This window comes from Ranitomeya variabilis, chromosome 6 (genome assembly GCF_051348905.1).
Source record: "Ranitomeya variabilis isolate aRanVar5 chromosome 6, aRanVar5.hap1, whole genome shotgun sequence".
In the NCBI taxonomy this organism is placed as follows: domain Eukaryota; kingdom Metazoa; phylum Chordata; class Amphibia; order Anura; family Dendrobatidae; genus Ranitomeya; species Ranitomeya variabilis.
Window position 1 is genome coordinate 434,575,955 of NC_135237.1, and position 20,607 is coordinate 434,596,561.

Here is a 20,607-nt window from a genome sequence, read left to right on the forward strand (position 1 = left end):
ATCTGGGGTCAGGTGAGGGCTTATTTTTTGCGTGCCGAGCTGGCGCTTTTAATGATAGCATTTTGGTGTAGATACGTTCTTTTGATCGCCCGTTATTGCATTTTAATGCAATGTCGTGGCGACCAAAAAAACGTAAATCTGGCGTTTCGAATTTTTTTCTCATTACGCCATTTAGCGATCAGGTTAATGCTTTTTTTTATTGATAGATCGGGCGATTCTGAACGCGGCGATACCAAATATGTGTAGGTTGGGGGTTTTTTTTATTGATTTATTTTGATTGGGGCGAAAGGGGGGTGATTTAAACTTTTATATTTTTTTTATTTTTTTCACATTTTTAAAAACTTTTTTTTTTTACTTTTGCCATGCTTCTATAGCCTCCATGGGAGGCTAGAAGCAGGCACAGCACGATCGCCTCTGCTACATAACAGCGATCATCAGATCGCTGTTATGTAGGAGAATTGCAGGTGTGCTGTGAGCGCCGACCACAGGGTGGCGCTCACAGCCACCGGCGATCAGTAACCATAGAGGTCTCAAGGACCTCTATGGTTACAATGGAGGAGCATCGCCGACCCCCGATCATGTGACGGGGGTCGGCGATGCGCTCATATCCGGCCGCACGGCCGGATGCGGTAGTTAAATGCCGCTGTCTGCGTTTGACAGCGGCATTTAACTAGTTAATAGCGGCGGGTGATCGCGATTTCACCCGCCGCTATTGCGCGCACATGTCAGCTGTAAAAAACAGCTGACATGTCGCGACTTTGATGTGCGCTCACCGCCGGAGCGCACATCAAAGCGGGGGTCCCGACATGTGACGTACTATTCCGTCACATGTCGGGAAGGGGTCCACACTGACACAACAGTATATATTATTATTATTTATATATATATATATATACTGTATATAGCGAGAGGAGACGAATACACACAGACACAGGTTAGGGGGAAAAATGGAAGCTTACATAAATGGGGTAAATACAGTCCATATACAGTTATATGAAAAAGTTTGGGCACCCCTATTAATCTTAAGCTTAATGTTTTATAAAAATAGTTTTTTTTGCAACAGCTATTTCAGTTTCATATATCTAATAACTGTTGGACACAGTAATGTTTCTGCCTTGAAATGAGGTTTATTGTACTAACAGAAAATGTGCAATCTGCATTCAAACAAAATTTGACAGGTGCATAAGTATGGGCACCCTTATCATTTTCTTGTTTTAAATACTCCTACCTACTTTTTACTGACTTGCTAAAGCACTTTCTTTGGTTTTGTAACCTCATTGAGCTTTGAACTTCATAGCCAGGTGTATGCAATCATGAGAAAAGCTACTTAAAGTGGCCACTTGCAAGTTGTTCTCCTGTTTGACCCTCCTCTGAAGAATGGCATCATGGGCTCCTCAAAACAACTGTCAAATGATCTGAAAACAAAGATTATTCAACATAGTTGTTCATGGGAAGGATACAAAAAGCTGTCACAGATATTTAACCTGTCAATTTCCACTGTGAGGAACATAGTAAGGAAATGGAAGAACACAGGTACAGTTCTTGTTAAGGCCAGAAGTGGCAGGCCAAGAAAAACATCAGAAAGGCATATAAGAAGAATGGTGAGATCAGTCAAGGACAATCCTCAGACCACCTCCAGAGAGCTGCAGCATCAACTTGGTGCAGATGGTGTCACTGTGCATCGGTCAACTATACAACGCACTGTTTTTTTGCCGCCATGCATAACGCCTTTTTGTATGACCAAACAACTCAATCTTGGTTTCATCAGTCCACAGGACCTTCTTCCAAAAAGAAATTGGCTTCTCCAAATGTGCTTTTGCATACCTCGGCCGACTCTGTTTGTGGCGTGCTTGCAGAAACAGCTTCTTTCGCATCACTCTCCCATACAGCTTCTCCTTGTGCAAAGTGCGTTGTATAGTTGACCGATGCACAGTGACACCATCTGCAGCAAGTTGATGCTGCGGCTCTCTGGAGGTGGTCTGAGGATTGTCCTTGACTGATCTCACCATTCGTCTTCTCTGCCTTTCTGATGTTTTTCTTGGCCTGCCACTTCTGGCCTTAACAAGAACTGTACCTGTGTTCTTCCATTTCCTTACTATGTTCCTCACAGTGGAAATTGACAGGTTAAATCTCTGAGACAGCTTTTTGTATCCTTCCCCTAAACAACTATGTTGAATAATCTTTGTTTTCAGATCATTTGACAGTTGTTTTGAGGAGCCCATGATGCCACTCTTCAGAGGAGATTCAAACAGGAGAACAACTTGCAAGTGGCCACTTTAAGTAGCTTTTCTCATGATTGCATACACCTAGCTATGAAGTTTAAAGCTCAATGAGGTTACAAAACCAAAAAAAGTGCTTTAGTAAGTCAGTAAAAAGTAGGTAGGAGTATTTAAAACAAGAAAATGATAAGGGTGCCCATACTTATGCACCTGTCAAATTTTGTTTGAATGCAGATTACACATTTTCTGTGAGTACAATAAATCTCATTTCAAGGCAGAAACATTACTGTGTCCAACAGTTATTAGATATATGAAACTGAATAATCTGTTGCAAAAAAAAAACAATTTTTATAAAATATTAAGCTTAAGATTAATAGGGGTGCCCAAACTTTTTCATATAACTGTACTGCATATATGTGCATCTATCTATATATATATATATATATATATATATATATATATATATATATATATATATATATATATGTGTGTGTGTATATATATATATATATATATATATATATATATATATATATATATATATATATATATATATATACAGTGGGGCAAAAAAGTATTTAGTCAGTCAGCAATAGTGCAAGTTCCACCACTTAAAAAGATGAGAGGCGTCTGTAATTTACATCATAGGTAGACCTCAACTATGGAAGACAAACTGAGAAAAAAAAATCCAGAAAATCACATTGTCTGTTTTTTTATCATTTTATTTGCATATTATGGTGGAAAATAAGTATTTGGTCAGAAACAAAATTTCATCTCAATACTTTGTAATATATCCTTTGTTGGCAATGACAGAGGTCAAACGTTTTCTGTAAGTCTTCACAAGGTTGCCACACACTGTTGTTGGTATGTTGGCCCATTCCTCCATGCAGATCTCCTCTAGAGCAGTGATGTTTTTGGCTTTTCGCTTGGCAACACGGACTTTCAACTCCCTCCAAAGGTTTTCTATAGGGTTGAGATCTGGAGACTGGCTAGGCCACTCCAGGACCTTGAAATGCTTCTTACGAAGCCACTCCTTCGTTGCCCTGGCGGTGTGCTTTGGATCATTGTCATGTTGAAAGACCCAGCCACGTTTCATCTTCAATGCCCTTGCTGATGGAAGGAGGTTTGCACTCAAAATCTCACGATACATGGCCCCATTCATTCTTTCATGTACCCGGATCAGTCGTCCTGGCCCCTTTGCAGAGAAACAGCCCCAAAGCATGATGTTTCCACCACCATGCTTTACAGTAGGTATGGTGTTTGATGGATGCAACTCAGTATTCTTTTTCCTCCAAACACGACAAGTTGTGTTTCTACCAAACAGTTCCAGTTTGGTTTCATCAGACCATAGGACATTCTCCCAAAACTCCTCTGGATCATCCAAATGCTCTCTAGCAAACTTCAGACGGGCCCGGACATGTACTGGCTTAAGCAGTGGGACACGTCTGGCACTGCAGGATCTGAGTCCATGGTGGCGTAGTGTGTTAATTATGGTAGGCCTTGTTACATTGGTCCCAGCTCTCTGCAGTTCATTCACTAGGTCCCCCCGCGTGGTTCTGGGATTTTTGCTCACCGTTCTTGTGATCATTCTGACCCCACGGGGTGGGATTTTGCGTGGAGCCCCAGATCGAGGGAGATTATCAGTGGTCTTGAATGTCTTCCATTTTCTAATTATTGCTCCCTGTCATGTTCTCAATGGCAAGAGAACATAGCATCAGCATATATAGGAACTAGCTCTTGGAAGATGGGAACTGAGCTGACCATGAACTAAACCTAACGCACAACTAGCAGTGGCCGGGTAGCATGCCTACGTTGATTCTAGATGCCCAGCACCAGCCGGAGGACTAAATAATGCTAGCAGAGGAAAATATTAGTCCTAGCTCACCTCTAGAGAAATACCCCGAAAGGAGACAGAGGCCCCCCACATGTATTGGCGGTGAATTAAGATGAAATAACAAACGTAGTATGAAAATAGGTTTAGCAAATTTGAGGTCCACTTACTACATAGCAGAAGACAGAAAGGACACTTTCATGGTCAGCTGAAAACCCTATCAAAACACCATCCAGAAATTACTTTAAAACTCTGGCATTAACTCATAACACCAGAGTGGCAATTCCTGTTCACAAGAGCTTTCCAGACACAGTAACGAAACTACAGCTGTGAACTGGAACAAAAATGCAAAAACAAACATAGACAAGAGTCCAACTTATCTAGTAGTTGTCTAGAAGCAGGAACAAGCACAGAGAGGCTTCTGATAACATTGTTGACCGGCAAGCAACTAACAGAGCAGCAAGGTTATATAGCGACTCCCACATCTTGATGGGAACAGGTGAACAGAGAAGATGAAAACACCAGTTCAATTCCACCAGTAGCCACCGGGGGAGCCCAGAATCCAAATTCACAACAGTACCCCCCCCTCAAGGAGGGGGCACCGAACCCTCACCAGAACCACCAGGGCGATCAGGATGGGCCCTATGAAAGGCACGAACCAGATCAGAGGCATGAACATCAGATGCATTCACCCAAGAATTATCCTCCTGGCCGTATCCCTTCCACTTGACCAGATACTGGAGTCTCCGTCCGGAAACACGAGAGTCTAAGATTTTCTCCACAACGTACTCCAACTCACCCTCAACCAACACCGGAGCAGGAGGCTCAACGGAAGGCACAACCGGTACCTCATACCTGCGCAATAATGACCGATGAAAAACGTTATGAATAGAAAAGGATGCAGGGAGGTCCAAACGGAAGGAAACAGGGTTAAGAATCTCCAATATCTTATACGGGCCGATGAACCGAGGCTTAAACTTAGGAGAAGAGACCCTCATAGGGACAAAACGAGAAGACAACCACACCAAATCCCCAACACAAAGCCGAGGACCAACACGACGGTGGCGGTTGGCAAAAAGCTGAGTCTTCTCCTGGGACAACCTCAAATTGTCCACCACCTGCCCCCAGATCTGATGCAATCTCTCCACCACAGCATCCACTCCAGGACAATCCGAAGATTCCACCTGACCAGAGGAAAATCGAGGATGAAACCCCGAATTACAGAAAAACGGGGACACCAAAGTGGCAGAGCTGGCCCGATTATTGAGAGCGAACTCTGCCAATGGCAAAAAAGCAACCCAATCATCCTGGTCAGCAGACACAAAACACCTCAGATATGTCTCCAGGGTCTGATTAGTCCGCTCGGTCTGGCCATTCGTCTGAGGATGGAAAGCGGACGAAAAAGATAAATCTATGCCCATCCTAGCACAGAATGCCCGCCAAAATCTAGACACGAATTGGGTCCCTCTGTCAGAAATGATATTCTCAGGAATACCATGCAAACGAACAACATTTTGAAAAAACAGAGGAACCAACTCGGAAGAAGAAGGCAACTTGGGCAGAGGAACCAAATGGACCATCTTAGAGAAACGGTCACACACCACCCAGATGACAGACATCTTCTGAGAAACAGGCAGATCTGAAATAAAATCCATCGAGATGTGCGTCCAAGGCCTCTTAGGAATAGGCAAGGGCAACAATAATCCACTAGCCCGAGAGCAACAAGGCTTGGCCCGAGCACAAACGTCACAAGACTGCACAAAGCCTCGCACATCTCGTGACAGGGAAGGCCACCAGAAGGACCTTGCCACCAAATCCCTGGTACCAAAAATGCCAGGATGACCTGCCAACGCAGAAGAATGAACCTCAGAGATGACTCTACTGGTCCAATCATCAGGAACAAACAGTTTATCAGGTGGGCAACGATCCGGTCTATCCGCCTGAAACTCCTGCAAGGCCCGCCGCAGGTCTGGAGAAACGGCTGACAATACCACTCCATCCTTAAGGATACCTGTGGGCTCAGAGTTACCAGGCGAGTCAGGCTCAAAACTCCTAGAAAGGGCATCCGCCTTAACATTCTTAGAACCCGGTAGGTATGACACCACAAAATTAAACCGAGAGAAAAATAATGACCAGCGCGCCTGTCTAGGATTCAGGCGCCTGGCGGTCTCAAGATAAATCAAGTTTTTGTGGTCAGTCAATACCACCACCTGATGTCTGGCCCCCTCAAGCCAATGGCGCCACTCCTCAAAAGCCCACTTCATGGCCAAAAGCTCCCGATTCCCAACATCATAATTCCGCTCAGCGGGCGAAAATTTACGGGAAAAGAAGGCACAAGGCCTCATCACGGAGCAGTCAGAACTTTTCTGCGACAACACTGCCCCAGCTCCGATCTCAGAAGCGTCAACCTCAACCTGAAAAGGTAGAGCAACATCAGGCTGACGCAACACAGGGGCAGAGGAAAAACGGCGCTTAAGCTCCCGAAAGGCCTCCACAGCGTCAGGGGACCAATCAGCAACATCAGCACCCTTCTTAGTCAAATCGGTCAATGGCTTAGCAATATCCGAAAAACCAGCAATAAATCGACGATAAAAGTTAGCAAAGCCCAAAAATTTCTGAAGACTCTTAAGAGAAGAGGGCTGCGTCCAATCACAAATAGCTTGAACCTTGACAGGATCCATTTCAATGGAAGAGGGAGAAAAAATATATCCCAAAAAGGAAATCCTCTGTACCCCAAAAACACACTTAGAACCCTTCACACACAAAGAATTAGACCGCAAAACCTGGAAAACCCTCCTGACTTGCTGGACATGAGAGTCCCAGTCATCCGAAAAAATCAGAATATCATCCAGATACACAATCATAAATTTATCCAAATAATCGCGAAAAATATCATGCATAAAGGACTGGAAAACTGACGGAGCATTTGAAAGACCAAAAGGCATCACTAAATACTCAAAGTGGCCCTCGGGCGTATTAAATGCGGTTTTCCACTCATCCCCCTGCCTGATTCGCACCAAATTATACGCCCCACGAAGGTCAATCTTAGAGAACCACTTGGCCCCCTTTATGCGAGCAAACAAATCAGTCAGCAACGGCAATGGGTATTGATATTTTACAGTGATTTTATTCAAAAGCCGATAATCGATACATGGTCTCAAAGAGCCGTCTTTTTTTGACACAAAGAAAAAACCGGCTCCTAAGGGAGATGACGATGGACGAATATGTCCCTTTTCCAAGGACTCCTTTATATATTCTCGCATAGCAGCATGTTCAGGCACAGACAGATTAAATAAACGACCCTTTGGGTATTTACTACCCGGGATTAAATCTATGGCACAATCGCACTCTCGGTGCGGAGGTAATGAACCAAGCTTGGATTCTTCAAAGACGTCACGATAGTCAGACAGGAACTCAGGAATTTCAGAGGGAATAGATGATGAAATGGAAACCACAGGTACATCCCCATGAGCCCCCTTACATCCCCAGCTCAACACAGACATAGCTCTCCAGTCGAGGACTGGGTTGTGAGATTGCAGCCAAGGCAATCCTAGCACCAAATCATCATGTAGATTATACAGCACCAGAAAGCGAATAATCTCCTGGTGATCCGGATTAATACGCATAGTTACTTGTGTCCAGTATTGTGGTTTATTATTAGCCAATGGGGTGGAGTCAATCCCCTTCAGAGGAATAAGAGTCTCCAAAGGCTCTAAATCATACCCACAGCGTTTGGCAAAGGACCAATCCATAAGACTCAAAGCGGCGCCAGAGTCGACATAGGCGTCCGTGGTAATAGATGACAAAGAGCAAATCAGGGTCACAGATAGAATAAACTTAGACGGTAAGGTGCAAATGGAAACAGATTTATCAAGCTTTTTAGTGCGCTTAGAGCATGCTGATATAACATGAGTAGAATCACCACAATAGAAACACAACCCATTTTTCCGTCTAAAATTCTGCCGCTCGCTTCGGGACAGAATTCTATCACACTGCATACTCTCTGGCGACTTCTCAGTGGACACCGCCAGATGGTGCACTGGTTTGCGCTCCCGCAAACGCCTATCGATCTGAATAGCCATTGTCATGGACTCATTCAGACCCGCAGGCACAGGGAACCCCACCATAACATCCTTAATGGCATCAGAGAGACCCTCTCTGAAAGTTGCCGCCAGGGCGCACTCATTCCACTGAGTAAGCACAGACCATTTACGGAATCTTTGACAGTAAATTTCCGCTTCATCTTGCCCCTGAGATAGGGACATCAAAGTTTTTTCTGCCTGAAGCTCCAAATGAGGTTCGTCATAAAGCAACCCCAAGGCCAGAAAAAACGCATCCACATTGAGCAACGCAGGATCCCCTGGTGTCAATGAAAAAGCCCAGTCTTGAGGGTCGCCCCGGAGCAAGGAAATCACAATCCTGACCTGCTGTGCAGGGTCTCCGGCAGAGCGAAATTTCAGGGACAAAAATAATTTGCAATTATTTCGAAAATTCTGAAACCCAGATCTATTCCCCGAGAAAAATTCCGGCAAAGGAATTCTCGGCTCAGATACAGGTGCATGACAAACAAAGTCTTGCAAATTTTGTACCTTCGTGGCGAGATTATTCAAACCTGCAGTTACACTCTGAAGATCCATTACAAACAGGTGGACACAGAGCCATTCAAAGATTAGAAGGAGAAAAAAAAAAAAAAATTCTCAGCAGACTTCTTATTTCTCTCCTTTCTCAGCCAAGGATTTTAACCCTTTAGTGGGCCGGTCAAACTGTCATGTTCTCAATGGCAAGAGAACATAGCATCAGCATATATAGGAACTAGCTCTTGGAAGATGGGAACTGAGCTGACCATGAACTAAACCTAACGCACAACTAGCAGTGGCCGGGTAGCATGCCTACGTTGATTCTAGATGCCCAGCACCAGCCGGAGGACTAAATAATGCTAGCAGAGGAAAATATTAGTCCTAGCTCACCTCTAGAGAAATACCCCGAAAGGAGACAGAGCCCCCCCACATGTATTGGCGGTGAATTAAGATGAAATAACAAACGTAGTATGAAAATAGGTTTAGCAAATTTGAGGTCCACTTACTACATAGCAGAAGACAGAAAGGACACTTTCATGGTCAGCTGAAAACCCTATCAAAACACCATCCAGAAATTACTTTAAAACTCTGGCATTAACTCATAACACCAGAGTGGCAATTCCTGTTCACAAGAGCTTTCCAGACACAGTAACGAAACTACAGCTGTGAACTGGAACAAAAATGCAAAAACAAACATAGACAAGAGTCCAACTTATCTAGTAGTTGTCTAGAAGCAGGAACAAGCACAGAGAGGCTTCTGATAACATTGTTGACCGGCAAGCAACTAACAGAGCAGCAAGGTTATATAGCGACTCCCACATCTTGATGGGAACAGGTGAACAGAGAAGATGAAAACACCAGTTCAATTCCACCAGTAGCCACCGGGGGAGCCCAGAATCCAAATTCACAACAGCTCCCACTGTTGATTTCTTCACTCTAAGCTGGTTGGCTATTGCAGATTCAGTCTTCCCAGCCTGGTGCAGGGCTACAATTTTGTTTCTGGTGTCCTTTGACAGCTCTTTGGTCTTCACCATAGTGGAGTTTGGAGTCAGACTGTTTGAGGGTGTGCACAGGTGTCTTTTTATACTGATAACAAGTTTAAACAGGTGCCATTACTACAGGTAATGAGTGGAGGAAAGAGGAGACTCTTAAAGAAGAAGTTACAGGTCTGTGAGAGCCAGAAATCTTGATTGTTTGTTTCTGACCAAATACTTATTTTCCACCATAATATGCAAATAAAATGATAAAAAAACAGACAATGTGATTTTCTGGATTTTTTTTTCTCAGTTTGTCTCCCATAGTTGAGGTCTACCTATGATGTAAATTACAGACGCCTCTCATCTTTTTCAGTGGTGGAACTTGCACTATTGCTGACTGACTAAATACTTTTTTGCCCCACTGTATATATCTATATCTATATATATATAGCTACACATATATAAGGTATATGGACATAAATATACATATAAAAGGACATAGGAACCTCATATGGGGATGTGGCAAACTTATTTCCTAACTTACCAAAGTACTGGGTTCTGGGTTATTACCAAAAACTAGTTGATTGTGGTATAACCTCCCCATGCAGCTGCTCATTTCCAGTCATCGGGGCGGTACAGGGGGCTAATGCAATCACTACACTGTGCGTACGGCTGTAATCACTGCCCGCCACACTCACTGACAGCCAGCTCCATGCGCACACACTGTAGAGCCGGCTATCCATCAATGTGCATAGGGGGAGATTACAGCCCCCCGCACCGCCCCAATCACTAGACGTGAGCGGCTGCAGGGAGAATCAATCAGGTTTGGGGACCAGACAACCCTATGATGCCTTCATGTGTTACTGTGGTTACATTTCTGATATATTAAAGTCAGATTTTTGTCTCCGCAGGAATTTAGGGGAAAACAGTCTCACAGCTTTTCATTCCATTAGAATTAAGAAATTGCAGAAGATCTGTGAATCTTCACTTATTACTGATGACAACTTAAGAGACTGAAATGAAAAATTCAGAATTCCTAATTCTTAGTGTGATAACCGCAAGGAGTAGATGAAGGTCAATGAAAGTTTGCTGCAATATAAATAAAGGTGTCGCTGTCCAGGAAAAGGGGGCAAATTACAAGCACTAGAACAAGGTCCAATCTTCTCATCTCCGCATCTGCATGAGCCGTATAATGGCCAGCATTAGGTGCATGTAAGATGTCCCTGGCACCCTGTGCTCCTCGCTGCACTCCTCCTCTCAGCCAGCATTAGGTGCATGTAAGATGTCCCTGGCACCTTGTGCTCCTCGCTGCACTCCTCCTCTCAGCCAGCATTAGGTGCATGTAAGATGTTCCTGGCACCCTGTGCTCCTCGCTGCACTCCTCCTCTCAGCCAGCATTAGGTGCATGTAAGATGTCCCTGGCACCTTGTGCTCCTCGCTGCACTCCTCCTCTCAGCCAGCATTAGGTGCATGTAAGATGTCCATGGCACCTTGTGCTCCTCGCTGCACTCCTCCTCTCAGCGAGCACTACACCGAGGCACTCTCACTGCATAGCTCAGTCTCCGTAATGCTCCACACATGTCTCTCACTGCCGTCAGCTATTTAGGGCAAGGAGTTCATTCTCGAGTGTTCGCGAATTAGCAGTGTAGTCTAGCATGTCTACAGTACGGGAGCACAGATGTGCGGTTATGGGTAAGGTCACGCTTACTGTATACTAAGTATCACAGCCAAAAAAATACGCAATGAAACTTGATAAAGTGTGAAAACCCCCTATAGCACGAATCCCCCCTCTTCATGCCCGTATCTCTATAACTGCACCATCAGGAGGATTCCTTCTCAAGGATTTATTACAGTGTTTCTGTGCAATTATAAATGCAGAACCAATGCCAAGACTATTGATAAGAAAAAATCCCAGGTATTTCTAAATAGGTGCGAAAGATACGTATTCTAAGTTATATTTCTTTCAGAAATAATAACTGGAATCAAAAAGGACCAGACTCTTGAAGAACGAGGCTAAGTGAGCCACTTGATAATATTTAAACCATTGTGGATTGCTACCGACCTAATGAACAATGTATTTAGGCTTTTACAAGACAGGATGAAGGGCTCTTAAGTAATTGAGTCCGTTTACATAAACCGACCGGCGCACAATACAACCGCCGATTGGTAAAACCTCTATTAATCGGCAGTCGTTTGAATACCTGTTTACATAGGCAGACCAAAGCAAATGAGTGATCTGGAACAGATGGCTCGGTGAGCATAGGCTGCCACTGTTCTCAGCAGTGAAGTCCTGTTTACACAGGACTATGCACAACTGAGAACAATCATTTTTTGAGTTGCGCAAAAGATAATCTTATCCGCAGAATGAGTGTTTGGCTCATTCATCAGGTGATTGGCAGCCTATTTATCCTGCATGATAACTGAGGAGCGAGCATTTTTAAGAACATTTGTTCACAAATATTTTTCAGTGTAAAAGCAGCTTAAGTTTCCAGCCTAGTTGTATTCATTGTCTGCAGCCATACAAATAATAAGCATGTTGACAATCTAGGTTTACCTATAGCCATAGAGCTAAATTTATCAGCCACTAATTCCCACGGTAAAAAATGGTTTATCTTATAGGGAATCATCTCCCGCTTTGACTACTGCACCCTCCTACTCTCTGGTCTCCCCTCTAGCACTCTTATACCACTCCAATCCATCCTAAACTCTGCTGCCCGAGTAAATCCACCTGTCTCCCCATTATTCCCCATCCTCTCCTCTCTGCCAAGCCCTTCACTGGCTTCCTATTGTCCAGAGGCTCCAGTTCAAAACCCTAACTACAGTATGACATACAAAGCCATCCACAACCTGTCTCCTCCATACATCTGTGACATGGTCTCCCGGTACTTACCCACACGTAACCTTCGATGCTCTCAGGATCTCCTTCTCTACTCCCCTCTGATCTCTTCTTCTCACAATCGCATACAAGACTTCTCCCGTGCTTACCCACTACTCTGGAACACTCTACCCCAACACATCAGACTCTCGCCTACCATGGAAACCTTCAAAAAGAACCTGAAGACTCACCTCTTCCGACAAGCTTACAACCTGCAGTGATCCTCAACCTACTGAATCGCCACACAACCAGCTCTAACCTCTCCTAGTGTATCCTCACCCATCCCCTGTAGACTGAACCCTCGCGGGCAGGGTCCTCTCTCCTTCTGTACTTGTGTGTGCCTTGTAATGTTCATGTTTATTGTACTTGTCTATATTTGCCCCTTTTTCACATGTAAAGCGCCATGGAATAAATGGTGCTATAAAATTGAATAATAATATTAATAATAATCTGTCACCAGGTTTTTGATATGTAATCTGAGAGCAGCATTATGTAGTGGAAGAGACCCTGATTAAAGGGATGTGTCACTTATTGGGCTGTGTTTTACTCTTTTAATACAAGTGTTTTATCAACAACAAATTATAACTACAGGACAACTATTCTCGTGCCTAGTAGTCCAACCACGCCCTGAGCACTGATTAGCAGATTTCTCTTACTATACAATGCACATAAAAAGCTGCTAATAGGTGGTATGGGACGGTTATACATAGCTCAACATCTCAGCTCCGATAAATCTGCAAAAGAGAAGACCATGACTATCATAAGTGCTGCACCCAGTAAAGTAAGTGATACATTGCTAGAGTCAATGTCTTGGTCCCTACAACATTGTGCTGTCAGATTACATTACAAAAAAACTGCTAGATTAAAAATTAGAATATATTTGACTATGCTTTTCAATATAGCTGAATAAACATACACCAACCCAAGTTATACCCAAAGCGCAGGATTTCCTGTCCGAGCGAGAGCCCGCAGCAATGTGAACATAGCCAGGTTTCTGACCCTTAAAACAAGATATGTATCAGCAGAGTAATAAGACTCACATTCTAATTCAAAACAATGTATATATGTAATAATTAACAAATGTTGTATCTTTATATATTTAAATATTCTCATCCCAACACGTTGGTTCCAATCTTGAGATAATACCTGCACTTAGTTTCATTCCTTCTACGTGTCACATATTAGACTTTTCCTTACACAAAATAGCACAGAACAAATCAAAGTTTGCGTATACTTTCCAGGCAGATAAGCCGTAACTTTTGTCTTGGCCTCACATCAGTATTTCACGGGTACTGCTAATCTATACTTACAGTCATTGACGTGAACTCTGGAGGGTTGTCATTGACATCTGTCACAGAAATGACAGCAGTTGCCGTGTTTGAGAGACCATATGTTGGATTTCCTTCCATGTCTGTGGCTTGAATTATTAATGTATATCGTTGCACTTTCTACAAGACATAAAATAGCATGGGTAATTGTGTTAAGATCTTGTTGGCGTTTTATAGAACAGTCTTTCCCTGCTTAAACTGTGTATCATTACCATGCTGAGTTATGACGTTTAATGCCAGGAGTACCAGCTGCCTTAACACGTTTAATCACTGCGCCATGATGATACCTGCTAGGCTTTCGGCTTTTATGGAGAACGTCTACATCGTGGCTATAACCTTGTGAAAATATTTGCTGGAATAAATTCTGTTGAAACAATTTGGCTTTCAACAACACAGAAAGCGGCAATCACGCTTTTGAAGTAAGGACCTCTGAGCCCCGAAGCCTTGTTATTTTTCTATTCAATTACACAATTATTACTGTTGATATCACCTTTACGTCACTTGTGTTATTGTGCTCAAAAGAGATGTGCTATGCTTTCTTACTAAAGGAAACAAGCTTAGATAAAGAACACGGGGCAAAAAAACAGAACATAAAAGTCAATTTCCTAACATCCTGATGAATGACTATACAACATAAACATACTCTGTGCCGAGACAGCACTTTCTCCCGATGATTCAAGCATATGAACTTGAAATGTAGAGAGACGTAAATAAAGCCTAATTACTTTACTTTCCAATATATCTCAATTATTTTTCGCTCTTTAATATCAGATTATTGCCAGTGAAAGGAATCACTAAATTGTTCATGACTTCTGAATCCGTTTCCCCCTAGTAAAATAATAACACTGATATTCGCCTCCGGTGCGGGCGCCGTTCCAATGGTGTCGGCGCTGGCTCTCCCGGGGCTCGCGTAATATTATCATGTTGCGCGATCCCTGAGAGCAATCAACTCTGGTTTTACTCTCCTCTTCTATGAACGAAGTTGACATCCAGAAGACGTGAGAGAGCAGCAGCAACTCTCACTTTCTTCAGATGCCTTGATTTGTCCAAAGGAGTGAAGCCACGACATAACAATGCCACACAAGCCCCAGGAGATCCAATGCCAATACCGCTGGAACGACCCCCACATCGTAGGTAAGTATAGGTGTTATTATTTTACTAGCGGAAAACATAGTAGTGGACGTCCCCTTTAATTTACATTGACAGACTGAAAATCCTAATTATGAGTGTAGTCCACTAAACACATCAGAAGAAAGAATCTCCGGACTACAAGATGATTGTGCCTCCCAGATGACACGCCATGAATCATCTGTGAGAGCAGGACTAAGTCAAGAATGCTTGCATTCAGTGACAAAAGGAAGACATTTTGAAAATGGCTGAAAATTGAAACAAGTAGGCTGTTACAAAATGCGAAAGCTTTTCATATCATAATGATTACACTTTATTCGTGTATTACTAACAATCATGTCATACATCATTATTAGTGATGAGCGAATATACTCGTTACTCGAGATTTCTCCAGCATGCTCGGGGGTCCTCCGAGTATTTTTTAGTGCTCGGAGATTTAGTTTTTCTTGCCGCAGCTGAATGATTTACATCTGATAGCCAGCATAAGTACATGTGGGGGTTGCCAGGTTGCTAGGGAATCCCCACATGTACTTATGCTGGCTTACAGATGTAAATCATTCAGCTGCAGCTCTAAAAACTAAATCTCCGAGCACTAAAAAATACTCGGAGGACCCCCGAGCATGCTGGAGAAATCTTGAGTAACGAGTATATTCGCTCATCACTAATCATTATGAGATAAATACGTGACCCATATGGGCGAGAAAGGATCCTGCTTTGTAATTCCTTTAAAGAGAAATTGAATTTTTTCAAAAAAAGATGAGCAAAAAGATTCACGGTTCTCAGTTCTGACCTCTGGTCCAGTGCTTTGTTGCAGCCGGACATCACTTCTACTCCTTGCATCCTTGGCTTTGCATCTCCTCAAGGCATTAGTTGCATCCTAGGTCCAAAGTCACTAGACCTCATGTAACGTTATGATGTTGCACAGAAGAGACATAGACATCCAGGAGATGCCAAGCCAAGGATGCCGGCCGCAGAAGTGAAGTTCCGATGCAAAAGAGGACTGGACCAGAGGTCGGAACTGGCTACTGCAAATCTTTCTGCTAATTTCTGCTAGAAATATTTCACATTTCTGTTATAGTAATGATAAAAAATGAACCTTTCTAAAGGGGTCACCATGACATGGATTTCAAAATCTGTAGCTGATTAATTACTCCGCAGATATTTTCCTGAGCCATGTGAAGGCAGTATGTAGAATCTGGAACATATGAACTTGGTCGTACACAGAGTTTGGCATGAGACTCAGTGAGATTAATGTATTAAATGTTATGTAGAAATGTACAACCCCACGTTTTTAAAACAGGGGGAAAGGGCTTATCAGCTATTAAATGATAACTTCTGTACAGACTTGCATTTTGGCAGCTATTTAGTGTGTAAATGAATGTAAAAGAGGTTATAACTACCATAAATATGTTTCTAGAATACTTATATAAATGTGTTTCAGGGTCATCTGTACTAAAACAAATGCGAATGACAAAAAACACAGCTGCTTTCCATTTCTTAGAGGGGTATTCTAGAAGATGCCGTAAATGTCTAGTGAGAGGTTTGGTCCATTTTGGGATCATCACCTGTCAATCGGGAGACTAGAGCCTCTGAAACTTCAGACCTCTACCTCTATGGCGCCGGTATTATCTATGCTATGTACTATGGTTTACACATTTTTAGACTACTTTTCTCCACTTACAGAAGCATGAACATCATATTTAGAAGACATACAATGTACAAACATATTTTTACCTCCCGATCAAGTCCTGCTGCCAAAGTGATAATATCTCCCGTCTCGTTATTGATTGTAAACATGTTGGAAGAAGGAGTATCAGGAGTCTGGGACAGGATCTTATATCTTAACATGCCATTGGGTTGTTTGGCGTCATCTCCGTCAATAGCAGTAAGAGTCATAACATAGGATCCTAAAAACGATTTAAAGGAAAAAGCAATTAATGTAGTCACATTCAAGAAAGTAGTTGTCCTAGATATTTTGTATTTGTCCCTAAGCATTTCCACAGCAATGTAGGCAGACTTGTAAGATTAAAAATATTGGTCCTTTCTAATCTTTTGTGTGCAGATCATGAACAGCCCACAGGGTCTTCAGCCCTTACTCTACAGCTCAGGATACGTAATGTCACTGCTGACATCAGAATATGGACAGTGCTGAAGGTCCAGGATCTCGCTTGCATGATCCATGAATCCTTTTGTATACTCTCGGTGGTGAAGAAGTAGTTTGATGGCGCAGGTACAAACCCTGAGTTTTTTGGGGGAAATCACAAACAAATGATTAAGGAGCATAATCCCAGATGAGCAGTCTTCTAGTAAAGTGACTATAAATTATATTCAATTGTTTCTTCCTTTAATTTGTGGAAGCATGGGTGACTACTAATATGTCAGTACAGCACTGGAATGCTGGCAAATCCACTTTTTCTTTTACCTGCACCCATCTCTGGAAATGAGGTCTCCTTACCCCCGTCCTGCCTGGTATAGCAGCAGCCATAAATAAGCTGGATACACTTACTTATCTATGGCACCAGACACAACAGGGGTCAGAAGCCCCTATTCTGGAGAAACATGCTGGACCTGCATCGGCAGACAATTATAACACATCTAACCTTGAGGATAACACAAAAGGTGATTTTTTTTTCATGCTAACATATGTTTGCCCATTAAATGGAACCTTGGCATTCCAAAAATTCACTACAAAATCATAACTTACATGTTAACTAGAGAAAGGTGTCATTATTTCTGAAGATTATAATTAGCATGTGGCGCTTATGTTATCACCTGCCAACACACTGAAGTGTGCGCGAGCAGAAATTGTGATATTGTCGTAATTGATAATTCCGGTTCATCAAATGACTCATGATGAAAATTATACACCCAAGAGAAGTCACGTCTAAACCAAACAAATTGCTTGGAGCAAAATTTTTCTTGCGCACAACTCTTTCCTTTCTGTACCTATATATGCGGCACTATGGGCCTAGTAAGTTAGTTAATCAATGTGCCCAGAAAATACCCTGGATTACCAGTCAGCCATGGACAGTAATTTAGAGGGAACCTGCAGTTAGATTTATACTGGCCGAACCATGGGACCATGAATCAGAGCCTGGTTGTGAGATTGCAGCCAGATATGTCAGTCTCAGAAACAATCTGGAGTTTCAGATAAAATATAGTACGAACAGCCGACCTGGGTCTTCCATGTCAATCAACTATTGTGGTGCGGAGAGAAGCTGGTTGGGGGCCGCACTGGACTAGTCAGGTCTCTTTAGTCCCGAGCCAGTTTTCAAACTGAGTTTTCGCTGAAAGACAAACCAGGCTGCGATCATGCTGTACGTGGTTCAGGAAGCATGAAACTAATGAGACTTTATAAACTAGGTAACCATAAGATATGTCGATCCAATATAAAATGCAAAGACAAAATATACAAATTTCCAATCTCATATCTGTGTATACCTTATTGTATCTATCTACATTAAGATGTCTATCTATCTATCTATCTATCTATCTATCTATCTATCTATCTATCTATCTACAGTATCTATCTATCTATCTATCTATCTATCTATCTATCTAATTATCTATTGACCTACGTATCTTGAAAAATAGAATTATAGCAGCTGGTATAAGCGTCCCTTTACAAGTGCCCGACCTGGGCCGCTACAACTATCAGCTGCTCTTTGCTGATCGGTGGCTGTTTTATATTCTGGTTATATAGGCAGATCCATCTTCAGATATGCACTGAACAATCTGTAGATCGCTCAGTGTGCACAGGCTGCCATTGTTCTTAGCAGAGCAGCTCCTGTTCACACGGGTTGATGTGCTGCCGAGAATGATAATCTTTTGTGGAGCATAAAAGATCATTATATGAAAAAGCATTTTGTTGATTCATCGGGTGATCGGAAGCCTGTTTAGATGGCAAGGTTATCATGAAACAAGCATTTCTAGGACCACTAGTTTACAATAATCTTGCAGTGTAAATGGACACTAACTCAAGTATGGGGCTAAGAACTAAAAGGCAGGTAGTTGTTAGCTTGCCTGTTTTACACGGGGATGATTTCTGCCACCTCAGACAGCTATTCCCATGCCTCATTTCACGCCTTCTCTTCTGGTCTGCTGTGCTGATGGGATGTCACTGCAGATGTTATGCTGATCAACAGCCAGCTCCCTGCAGTTAAGCAGCGGGGAGCCAGGTGTCAAACAATATGACATCAGCAAAGACGCCCCATCAACAGAGTAAAGCGAGAAGATATTGCTCTGTCAACATAAGTGGAAGTCGCAAAATCACCGGCAAGATTGGTCTGTGCCTGCTCTGAGCTGGCAGAAAACAGCATCAGGCAGAATAGGAAGGTAGTTGCTAACTACTTGAGTCTTAAGGTACCTTCACACGAAACGACATTATAACGATATCGCTAGCAATCCGTGACGTTGCAGCGTCCTCGCTAGCGATATCGTTTCGTTTGACACGCAGCAGCGATCAGGATCCTGCTGTGATGTCGCTGGTCGCTGAATAAAGTCCAGAACTTTATTTGGTCGTCCGATCGCTGTGTATCGTTGTGTTTGAAAGCAAAAGCAACGATACCAGCGATATTTTACACTGGTAACCAGGGTAAACATCGGGTTACTAAGCGCAGGGCCGCGCTTAGTTACCCGATGTTTACCCTGGTTACTAGCGTAAAATGTAAAAAAAACAAACAGCACATACTCACATTGCGTCCCCTGCAGTCTGCTTCCTCCTCTGACTCAGCGCCGCAAAGTGAAAGTGAAAGCAGCACAGCGGTGACGTCACCGCTCTGCTCTCACTGTACGGCGCTCAGTCAGTCAGGAAGTGGACGCAGGGGGACGTGAATGTAAGTATGTGCTGTTTGTTTTTTTTAGATTTTACGCTGGTAACCAGGGTAAACATCGGGTTACTAAGCGCGGCCCTGCGCTTAGTTACCCGATGTTTACCCTGGTTACCAGGGGACCTCGGCATAGTTGATCGCTGGAGAGCGGTCTGTGTGACAGCTCTCCAGCGACCAAACAGCGACGCTGCAGCGATCGACATAGTTGTCGCTATCGCTGCAGCGTCGCTTCGTGTGAAGGTACCTTTAGTTCTTAGTGCCATGCACAAAATGATTAAAATTCAGAGATAATCTCTATAATATAAGTACAAAAAATACATAATGCAGCAATCCAATCCATAGAAGTGAAAAAATAGGACTTACAATTAGCATGAAAATGTGATATTTTGGCTCCGGTATCAACAACGAGCCTCCTTCAAGCATTTTTGAACGTTGGTAAGAGGCCCTTAGGTTAACTTCTATGGATTAAAGTGTTGCCTTCTTTCCTGAATCATCTATCTATCTATCTATCTATCTATCTATCTATCTATCTATCTATCTATCTATCTATCTATCTATCGCTTTGTTATAAAAACTATGATCCAAAGTCCAAGAGAACAGTAACAATTGGAAAAATGGCAAATAATAAATATTTATTTCTCAGAAAGCATGGTTTTTATTCAAGGATATAAGAATATCAGATTTTTTTTTACCTGGCTTCGATCCTTCCGAAATGCTTCCATTCCAAATTTGGTGCAGGAATTCTGGTCTGTTATCATTCATATCTATCACATTGATCACGATGTCGATGGGATTTTCCACCTGGTTTCCATTTACATCTACTGCGTGTGCCCTCAGCTGCAA

The 20,607-nt window shown here is 42.8% G+C and overlaps 1 protein-coding gene across 1 annotated transcript in view; it reads right to left on the reverse strand.

Annotated features, from left to right (window-relative positions):
• Positions 1-20,607, reverse strand: part of CDH2 (cadherin 2) — a 400,644-nt gene that overhangs the window by 38,538 nt on the left and 341,499 nt on the right. Inside the window, exons 6-8 of the mRNA XM_077270394.1 lie at positions 20,457-20,601; positions 16,670-16,842; positions 13,790-13,927 (exon numbers count right to left, since the gene is read on the reverse strand). Of these exons, the coding sequence (XP_077126509.1) occupies positions 13,790-13,927; positions 16,670-16,842; positions 20,457-20,601 (456 nt within the window). The remainder of the gene's footprint in view (positions 1-13,789; positions 13,928-16,669; positions 16,843-20,456; positions 20,602-20,607) is intronic.